The sequence below is a fragment of the Bos javanicus genome, chromosome 4 (assembly GCF_032452875.1).
Source record: "Bos javanicus breed banteng chromosome 4, ARS-OSU_banteng_1.0, whole genome shotgun sequence".
Lineage (NCBI taxonomy): Eukaryota > Metazoa > Chordata > Mammalia > Artiodactyla > Bovidae > Bos > Bos javanicus.
The window spans coordinates 67,832,782-67,844,097 of NC_083871.1; the positions used below are offsets into that span (position 1 = coordinate 67,832,782).

Sequence of the window (11,316 nt, forward strand, 5' to 3'; positions counted from 1 at the left end):
CTCTGGGTTTGAGGCATTGGAACAGTTCCTAAAAGAGTCATTTTGTTCCTCTCGGGTCTCTGTTTTACTCTAGTAACTGCCCCCACCTGTTCCTAATGTTCTCTCTGGAGGGAAAATTCAGCTTGATTCAGCATGTATAACCTGTGGCATTCTAAAAGAGCCAGACCATGTTGTAATATAAGGGAAACATAGCTCAAACTCCAAAGATAATAACCATACCTTAGAAAATATAAAATGTATGTATTTTCAGTGTCCAGGATTATAAACTCTTCAACCAATAAAGTAAAACATGTGCCTAGGTTTAAAAAAAAAATCAGAAAGGACTTAATAGAAATCAAGCCTAAGCTCTTCTCTGATGCAGCTTCCTTTCCTTCCGTCTGCTTTGGGAATGGCTCTTTCTGGAAAAACTGTAATGCCTGTGCTAGGGTATCCTCTTAGCCCCCAGAGGAATATAATGGACATGTTCATGGCCAAAAAGGAAGACCCTATTACGTGTTTTTGGAGTAAATGCAGATTTTTACAAATGAATCAACATTGCTACAGCTTGAGGATGATTTAGGCTGGTTGCTGCAGCTACTTTTTTGCCCATGAGCAACAAATTAATTTATTCAAGACCTGCATTACTGAAAGGAAAACAAAACGGAGGCAGGACAAAATTAATGGGAAACTTAAGAAAATCACAACCACCAACAAACAACCCTCAGTTTGGCTGAGATAATTAGAGCCAGATGGAGGAGGGAGCCCAGGTAACCAGATGGTTAGGATGAATCTAAGGACAGAAACGGCTGTGCTCAGCCAGCACAGTCCCAAACCTTCAAATCACTTGGAGTAGCAGAGAATATTTCCTTTTTTCCTCTTTGTCTTCCTTCCACTTTTCTTCCTCTTTCCCCTTTCCCTCTAGCAATGGGGGTGTTCCATGTTGGAGCTCTTCTAAACAAGAAGGCACAGTGAGATGGAGCTGGGCACCAAAACCAAGGTGCAGGGGTGGGTGGAACAGAGCAAAGCGTCCAGGGCTTCAGTCACGATCATTCTCCTAAACTCTGGGTTTCCAAAGGACTCCCATCCGAGGGATAATAAAAGGCACATTCAGCTGTTCTAAGCCTGTCCTACAATTTCTGGTGGGCTGTTAGACGCTTTGAGCTTAACCAGACCTGTGCATATCCTCTGTCTAATTCTATCATGTGGCTTCTAATGCCTTCATATGTAGCCTCTGGCAACAAAGCCATTTTCCAATTGCTAATATCCTCTCCCTTCAGCACTCATCCTGCCAGAATCATTTACAGCTCTGTGTCTGAATCTCCCCAGAAAACAGATACTTTTTTTTTTGGCGAGATGGTTTCCGGAAAACAACCCTTTCCACAGGACAAATGAATATAGAAGTTCTATTCACGACAATCAGCACAATAGTGAAGAAATTCAGGGATCTTGATGCCTCATTAAGGACAAGAAAGTTGCAGAAGTTCTTTATGTAGTATTTTAAAATTTATGGCTCTTATCACATTTGTGAATTCACCCATTTAGTGAAGAACACTAGTTTGTTCATCTTATCAACACTTGTTAATGTTTCAATTCACTCCAGAAACCCTTACGAGAAACTGCACGAGCTCTACAAAGATAAGGACTTTGGTCTATTGTGTTCAACTCCATACTCACAGTTTCTAATATAGTAGCTGGCACTTCAAAAGTAGTCATTAATATTTAATGTTTAATGAACCAAGGTATTTTCCATTGGGAAACCAAAAGTCTGGCCATCTTTTGATTTGTGGTGTTCTGTGTGAAACAGAACTGTTTATCTATCTTGGGGTTAAGAAGGAAAATTCTGACCTAGTTTCACTTTTAGGAAGCAACAAGACTCTTAAAATAGATTTCTATCTAGCTTCTTTTAAATGTGCAAACTACCACTAGGTATTTAGAAAGTTGATCCTTTCTTCCGTTACAAATAAAAATTCCATCTTGTGTCAGAGCAGGAATCCATTATCAGTGTAATTATCCACTACACGCTAAGCCCTGCCTGCAGTAACAACAGATTGCCCACCTTATGCTATGCCTAACAAGAAGATTCTGGACTCCAAAAGAAGGGAGGACTTCAAGATACATATGCTAAGATGACATTTTCTCAATTCTCTCCATCTTTGGGGAAACAAAACAAAAATAGAATTTGTACATTCCAAAAATACTCCATATTGTTTTATTTTTAATCATTCTTAGCTATTTGATCTAGTAGCTGAGGATCTGAGAAAACATAAAATTTCCACCTCTGCTTTTCACTGTTAGAAAAAAACCTGATTTCATAGAACTCTAACAACTGTTGGCCAAATTCCAGATGAGGCTGTGCAGTGATTAGGAACTGACTTTTTAAAATTCTCTTTTATAATGAAATGATAAACTAAAATCCAGGCTGCTGTAGAATCTTTTCCAGAGAACAACAGTCTGTTCCAAATGTGCTGTCAGCTAGAGAGAAAACCAGTGGTGCTCCCAACAGGAAAAGTGGGCTGGGATGAAAGAGGCAGAACTGAATCCTATGAAACTCAGATGGAGATCTAAGAGTTTTCTGGGTTTTCTTTGAAGCTGAGCATAGGGAATATGTACCAGCAAGAGGTAAAACCAATTCATGATGATGTCAGACCTGGTGCTTCTGAGAGTGCCTCACAGATTGCATGTGGAATTCCCAAGAAAAGGAAAGCACATGCATTAAGAAATCTCCAATGTGCCATTGAGGATTTGGGAATGGTATTTCCATGACCTCCTATTTTGATAGTTTTAAACCAATTACCATGAAATATGGATATGATCCAGTTGTGGACTTAGCCTGTCGGTGTGGTTATCAAGCAAATGAGGAAATCAATGGACCGTTTATCTTAGATAACTGCTGTCTCATCTATTAAATGTTCAGTAGAAACTATTTTGTTAACTGTAGTAGGAGTGATCATAAATCATTGTTATTTGTGACTATTACTGAAATGTAAAACATTAAAATTTTTCCTTTTCATGCCTTCTCACTTTGGGGTACTGTTTGGAAATATACTTCATGCATATCTTCCCAGATTCAGCCCCATAAACAGGAAATGTGATTTACAACATTTAAGCTTGCTTCCTGGTGGCCCTAGTGGTAAAGGACCTGCCAATGCAGGAGACGTAAGAGACGTGGGTTTGATTTCTGGGTTGGGAAGATCCCCTGGAGGTGAGCATGGCAACCCACTCTTGTATTCTTGCCTGTAGAGTTCTATGGACAGAGAAGCCTGGTGGGCTATAGTCTATAGGGTTGCAAAGAGTCAGACAGAATTGAACAAATTAGCAGGCACACACACAAGCTTTTGAGAGCTAAATGGGCTTGGCTATTGATTTCTTACCGCATTACCTGGGTTATTGGAAATGTATTTGTTAATTTGACTGACAATGAAGTTGACAGTATAACAGTATTACCACCAAAAGCAGCTTTGATTTTTGCCTTTAATTAGAATTTTCATACCATAGCAGCTTGTATTTGTCAGGGATTCATGATTTAAAGGGATTATGTTGAAGATTAGAAAAGTAGAACCCTTGTGAAAAGAGCCTGGATATCCATGTTAGGAACTGCAGTCCCATACCCTATTAGCCAAGTTGCTTATGAATGTTTGAGGATTCCTGTCACACTTTAAGTTGCTGTGAAAGTGTAGAGCAACTAGAAAAATTCTCCCAAGGAAAAGGCTGATTGGGAGTTGGCATGGCAACTGTAAACAAGACCCAACCTTCCCATTTTAGAGAACTCAAACAAACCTTAAGAGCTGGAAGGAGAATGCCAGAATGATCAGAATACCTAAAAGATGAGAAGATAACAAAAGTGCTGTTTAATTAAAGAAGATACAATCAGAAAACAGTAGAAGGATGGTGTCAGCAAAGAGCTAAAGAGGCTTTCATTCTTTAGTCTAGCGGAAGCAGAATATCAGATGGCTGAGATGGGAGTGAGCAGCCCCGTGGAGATGAGGGCATTGTGCTGAGCTGGGCAGCCTTCCAGCCCCGAGGTGGACCAAGCAGACAGGGTGCACAGGCTGAATTAGAGCACTGCCACAAATCAATTAAAATATTTAATAATTGAGGGGAAATGGTTTCTAAGGAGCACTGCCTCCATGAAAGGGATCTGGAATGAGACCAATAATGAAAATAACCGGACCTCAATGTGAGCCACTGCACCATGCGGCAGTGTTGGCGGTGTCATCTGCTTCAACCTCAAGAGAAAACCTGAACCCTATGTTTAGATTAAGGAATACAGGACTTTTCCCAGACTGCCAATCAGATGACACATTTGGATGACATTAATCATAAGGGAAGAGACACTACTAAAGTCTCTCCCATCCCACCCCCACATCACATTTACATATTCAAAAGGTGATATAAGATTTACATATTCAAAAGGTGATATAAGATCAAGTCTCATGGTGATTGAAATTCATTTGGAAGGGATAAGGCTAGAATATACATGGACAATACTTTAGATCACTTATTAAGCTTATATAACTAGCTGCATGTGGACACTCTCTAGATTCCAGAGTCTAGTTTAATCCCATTTCAGCTATTTAGATCCCTGCATAAGAACTTTAGCAGGCATCATTCCAGATTGAGGAAGAGACGACTATTGCCAAATACATGCCTTGATAATGCTTTCCTAAAATGGAAATGTCTCTACTACCCTTACAGATTAAAAAACAAAATTGAGAGCAACTTAAATATCCATTACCTGGGTCTTCTTATATAAATATGATGCATTCCTCTTTATTTTTCTAAATTAGAGAATGAGGAAGTTCACTTTGTTCTGATACAGAAAAATTTGTAGCATTTGGCATCCAAACAAGAGAGTAGAAAACACCATATACATTTCAAGTAGAGAAGGATGCAATGTAGGGAACTGGTTAAAAAATGGCTGGTAGGGCTGAGGAGCAAAGAAAGAAGGCAGCTGTAACTTAAAGACTGGAAGCTGCCACTGTCCCTTGGCTGGATCCTGTGAGTGGATACTCGCTGCCAATGTTGCTGAAACCACCCCCAGGCTGGTGGAGCGTGTACCACAAGCAGTCAAGCCTAGGTGCATGTCCCTGCTGCTGCCAGTAGCATGAAAGAAAGTGAAAGTCACTCAGTCGTGTCTGACTCTTTGCGACCCCATGGATTGTACAGTCCATGGAATTCTCCAGGCCAGAATACTGGAGTGGGTAGCCTTTCCCTTTTCCAGGGCATCTTTCCAACCCAGGGATGGAACCCAGGTTTCCCACACTACAGACAGATTCTTTACCAGCTGAGCCACCAGGGAAGCCCAAGAATACTGGAGTGGGTAGCCTATCTCTTTTCAGCAGATCTTCCCGACCCAGGAATTGAACCGGGGTCTCCTGCATTACATGGGAAATTATTAATCTTTTTCCCCTACACCGAAACCTACCATCTATGCCTTCCGTTGAAAGAAGCTAACATGAAATCGGTTAAATGAGTCTGGAAAAGGGGCTGGAGATTATCTAGAAGGATGAATTTGGACCTAACAGGCAAGAGACACAATTTGTTACATCGACTCTTTTGCTGCTCATGTTCCATTGTATCCATTCAACATCATACTTCTACCTAACAGAAAGCAACGATATTGACCATATAAATGAATTCAGGCTTACTCTGTCTCCAAAAGGGGGGAACACAAAGTGAGACCACTATAAGGCGGCAGCATCAGTCACTGTATTCACCTCTGGGTGATGTCATTTCCTCTTCTATTTTAATCACCATAGCACCCTGGATTTGAGAAGGAAATGGCAACCCACTCCAGTATTCTTGCCTGGAGAATCCCATAAACAGAGGAGTCTGGTGGGCTGGTGTCCATGGGATTGCAGAGTCAGACACAACTGAAGCGACTTCACATGCAAGCATGCACTGGAGAAGGAAATGGCAACCCACTCCGGTGTTCTTGCCTGAAGGATCCCAGGGACAGAGGAGCCTGGTGGGCTGCCGTCTATGGGGTCGCACAGAGTCGGACACGACTAAAGCAACTTAGCAGCAGCAGCACCTTGGATATTCTGTAACCTAAAGACTAAACTGTAAACTTAACCACCAGTGACACTCAGTGTTACACTGAACAAAGCAAAAAGTACACAGAGCTGCTATAGTTCTTGTTTTAGTAACTGGTTACAAAAATAATTGAATGATAATGGTAAGAGTTGAATAATAACTGTTACTGAGCTTCTTCCATTGTCTAGCCCATGTTCCATCTGCCTTAAACTGACACCTCAGTTGTGTGGGGTTCGTTCCTGGCAAGATAATTTAAACCTCCTTTCTAAAGGGTCTGAGTTTTTAGTAGTCTTGCAGGTTGCAATACTATTCCAAAAATTGTTTTTCCGTAAAGGAAAGAGTTCAGTGTAGTAACTGACTGGTGGCTGACCGGTCCCTGGGGAATGATGCCACTTCAGGTCTCTGCTGTCCAGCAGGTCAGGTACCCAGCAGTGACAGTAGGCACTGTCACTGGAGTGACACTGTCATATGGAGGGGAAGTCCATGTTGTTGAGCCCGTGCACAACTTCCATTCCTGCCACAATGGCCACATTTTACACGGGCCTACTGAGCACACCGCAGGGTGGCTGGGAAAGGGGCTGACTGGTCCACAGAATGGGCATCCTGTCCAGCTGGTTACTGAGAGCCTCATGCCTGGTGCCCTATGGTGAGCTTTCACATATGGAGTCGCCCATATCTGCAAACCTCTTCCTCAGACTCCTGTGCCACCAATATACCAACCAAACCACTAGTCACCCATGAATTGATGTACATTCATGGCCATCTCTCCATCCAAAGTGGACAACTGCTTTACCCCACTCCTGCTCTAGACTTTTAATGTCTCTGTAGTACACATCCTTCTGGGGCCTTCAAATTGTAAGGGGCCATCCATGAACCTGATTCAAACATTTTCTTCTTCAGTCATCTGTCAACCCCAAAAGGACAAGAGGGGGGTGCTCCAGGAGTAGGAACTCACTTGTACATTCAGGACCTCCTCGGCTCCAGTCTGGCATATGCTATTTACACTGGATGAGGATTGCTGCTGTGCACGCCAATCGTATGGCTGGTGGATCAGTGTATTGCTGCAAAACAAATTATCCCGAAACTGAGCAACGAGCATTTATCATCTGTCATGGTTTCTGGGTTTCAGGAATCCAGGTTAATTAAAAAGATCTGGCTCAGGGTCTCTTCATAAGATTGCAGTCAAGTGCCAGCCAGTCCTTTCCTCGAGGTTCACCTAGACATGCTATCAGCCAGTGGTTCTCAAATGGGGGAGCAATTTGGGAGTAGAAATGGGGGAAGAGCTGCTGCTGGAATCTAATGGGTAGAGGCCAAGGATGCTGCTAGACATCCTACAATTCTCAGATAACCTCCCACATCAAAGAACTTTGTCCCCAGATGTCCACACTGTTGAGGTTGAGACACTCTGCTAGGGAGCCTTGTTCTGCTCTGCTCCCTGCATGAAACTTGGCAGCTTTATGCATTACTCAGATTTGGCTTTGATCAATACACTCAAAAAGACTGTACGTTATCTCAAAAATCAAGAGGTAGAGAACACTGTTGCTCTTTCTCAGTGATAGGTGGGTACAGAGTGTAAAATTTGCCTTTCAGTTTGGAGAGGAAATGCCACCATTTCCCAGACCACTGGACCCCTAGAAACTTCACTGAGGTAGCAGGCCTTTCACTATTCTTGGAGTCTCTCTCCCACCCTCTGGCATACATGTGTCTCATCAAGGCATCGAGGGCATGCGCTACTTCCTGCTCATCATGTCAATAATGTAATATATCAGCATTGTGTTCTGGGAAATATCAAGATGATCAAGGTCCCTGCAGACTAGATCTTGTCAGACAGCAGAAGAGTCACATGGGCCAAAGAGAAGCCAGGGAGGGTGTTTTGCTGATCCTGCTAATTGAGAACAAACTCCATCTGGTGTTCTTTGTTAGTTTGGTATCAAGAAAAAAAACACAAGCATCTGTCAGATCAATAGTTGCCTTCAAAGTGCCAGAAGCTCTGCTCTGTTATCCAGCAAAGAGACTACATCTGGTCCAGTACCTGAATAATTCTTCAACAATCCACCGTCATTCTCCAATAACCACCACAGTCATTCGCTAATAACCACCTTCCTTCTGCCATGCCAAACAGGTAAGTTAAATGAAGATGTGGCAGGACAACCCCCGCATTGTCCAAGTATTAGATGGAAATAATAATCTCTGCAACCCCGCAAGGATGTGGTATTGCTTTCAGTTATGTAAGAAGAGGAAATTCCAGGAAGTTTCTGCAAGGTCCTGCCTACCATAATAAAGCTCACCACACAGGTCAGGGAATCAATACAGGGGAATCAATAATCTTTTCGTTATTGAGGACACCTATCACAACTCTATTCAGGGACGGGAAAATAATCATAGTGGAGTAAGTGGACACACTGAGAGGCAGCCACAGGCCAGAGTTTCATTTATCACTTGATAAAGTGACCTCTACACCCTTCATGCCCCAGAAGTGTATTGGGGCTTTGACTCAGAACTTATGTCCAGAAAATCCCCAAGGCCTGGATAGTCCCCCTTCCTCAGTGCACTTTGGGGGAGACTTAAAGGAAGATTTACGGTAGATACTTGGGCTTCCATGGAGGTGCAGAGGTAAAAGAATCCATCTGTAGGCAGAAGCTGCAGGAGATGTGGGTTTGATCCCTGGGTCAGGAAGATATCCTGGAGGAGGATATGGCAACCCACTCCAGTATTCTTGCCTGGAGAATCCTTTGAACAGAGGAGCCTGGCAGGCTATAGTCCACAGGGTCACAAAGAGTCAGACACAACTGAAGTGACTTAGCACACAGGCATGCTAGATACTTACAGCAATGTTATAGGGTCCCTTCTTGAGGCTTCCCAGCCTCTTCCTCACTTAATATCAAAGCTCTCAAACCTTAGCATGCATAGGAATCAGCTGAAGTGCCAGCCAAAACAAAGACTGCTGGACCCCCATCCCCAGAGTGTTGGTGTCCCTTGGGCTAGCGGAGGGTCTGAAAATTTGCATTTCTAACAAATTCTCAGGTGCTGTTGCTGCTGTTACTCCTGGGACACAGCTGCAAAATCAATCATCCGGGGATTTCTATGTCTTTGAACTGATTCAGATCTGAGACTTGGGTAATGAGCTATTACTCTACATTGAACAACTAAGGTTTCTATTCACTGGACCTAGAGATTTCCCAGTTACATAAGTCAAATAATTCTTAGTAGACCTCCTATCTGCTTTGGTCCTCAAGCTACCATGAAACATAAACAAACATCAAAGATTCTTATGTTCTGAAATACTCTGATTACTGCCCCAGACATTCTGCCCATGACAGTAACTGCATCCACCTTGTTGCCAGCTATTAAGAGCTTCCACTTGGCTCTGCCCTTCCAGAAGCCTGTCACTGATGGATATCAAGAAGTCTATTTTAATGAAAGTGTCTTCTTTCATTGGTGAGATTCTTAAGAACCCCCAAACAAGAGACCTTAAAACATCTGCTGAGTCTAGAGAAAACTGACCACAATAATATCAATCAGGAAAGACATTTTCCATTCTTCCCAATAAGCTGTCTCCCCAAATCTCTATCTTGGAGAAGCTAGAAACTGTGGTTAGCATGATAGGGTGATAAGAGTAGACACCTTGCTTGGGCAAAAGGAGAAAAAGCTGATCACAACTTCACCACTACTACATACTTAGAAGATGAGAAGATTAAGCAGGGTTGTGGTTACTACCTGGAATTAAGGTGGTTCTGGAATTTAAGGTGGCTCAGAGAGTAAAGAATCTGCCTGCAATGCCAGGAGACCTGGGTGTGATCCCTGGGTCAGGAAGATCCTCTGGAGGAGGGAATGGCTACACACTCCAGTATTCTTACCTGGAGAATGGACAGAGGAGCCGGCAGGCTACAGTCCATGGGGTTGCAAAAAGTCAGACATAATTGAGCAATTAACACTTTCACACTTTTTAACTTAATTACTAAAATGAGTGGGTTTTTGTGATTTAAAGTGACTAACTGGAGGCCCATTTGTATTATTTAAGAGTTACCAGAGGCCGAGGCTGGGGGCCTGTGGCCGATGGAGCCCGCGATGGAGCCAGAGACTCTGGAGGCGCGAATCAACAGAGCCACAAACCCCCTGAACAAGGAGCTGAACTGGGCCAGCATCAACGGCTTCTGTGAGCAGCTCAACGAGGACTTTGAGGGGCCTCCACTTGCCACCCGGCTGTTGGCCCACAAGATCCAGTCCCCGCAGGAGTGGGAGGCAGTCCAGGCCCTGACGGTGCTGGAAACATGCATGAAGAGCTGCGGCAAAAGGTTCCACGACGAGGTGGGCAAGTTCCGCTTCCTCAACAAGCTTATCAAGGTCGTGTCTCCCAAGTACCTGGGTTCTCGGACATCAGAGAAGGTGAAGAACAAGATCCTAGAGCTTCTCTACAGCTGGATGGTTGGCCTCCCCGAGGAGGTGAAGATTGCAGAGGTCTACCAAAAAAAAAAAAAAAAAAGAGTTACCAGAGAACTCAGAGTTCTGCCTGAAATTCTATCCAGGTGATGGTAAAGAAAATCTCATGGAGTAGATTATAGAAGATACTGAGAAATACAAATAATGTTGCTCAGCAATTGAAGCTTCTAAGATCTGCTTGTTAAATGTACCAGTTATAATGGCAAATGACGTGGAAACACATGGAGATGATTATATCTCTATGGAGAAGGCAGAAGATAAGCCATCATGCTACCAGACATAGTCACAGCTTACCAGATCCCCAAAAGAGACAGGCAGCTGTGGATGGTACTATCTGAAGCATTAAGGGTTCCATTGTAGCCTAGAATCACGCTCTTGGACTTTTATACCCTCCTGGCCCTCCATCACACCCTTTTGTTCCAGAGACTTTGCTTATGTGCCTACACACTCATGGGGTGCAAAACACCCCCATGTGGTTGAATGTTAACTAGGAGACTGGATGAAATGAAACACAATATCATAGAATATTATCCAGGAGGCTTAGACTTTAGATCTGTCTGTGTTTCATTTGTGAATGTCCCAAAACCATTTCTTGGAAAATACATCATTTTCCCTCTCTTCATTAAACACTAAAACAAGCATTTTGAATAAAGCATTTAAATATATAGATAAGTCCATTTCTGGATCCTGTTCTTTGTCTCCCTTAGATCCCTTAGCTTTATGCCTGCACTGGCACAAGAAGAATAGCAAAAAGGCTAATGGGACTAGAACAGAGAGAGAGGAGCAGAGTAACAGGAGATGAGATCAGAGAGGAATCTTCTCAGGGGGTAAGGGGGAGAGTTACATTCTGCCTTTAAACTT

At 43.1% G+C, this 11,316-nt stretch overlaps 1 protein-coding gene across 1 annotated transcript; it reads left to right on the forward strand.

Moving 5' to 3' along the window:
* The first annotated feature begins 10,053 nt into the window (after positions 1 to 10,053).
* Positions 10,054 to 10,545, forward strand: LOC133246891 (ADP-ribosylation factor-binding protein GGA1-like). The gene has a single exon (XM_061415462.1). The coding sequence runs from the start codon at positions 10,072 to 10,074 to the stop codon at positions 10,543 to 10,545; it is 474 nt and encodes a 157-aa protein (XP_061271446.1). The 5' UTR covers positions 10,054 to 10,071.
* Positions 10,546 to 11,316: the final 771 nt, after the last annotated feature.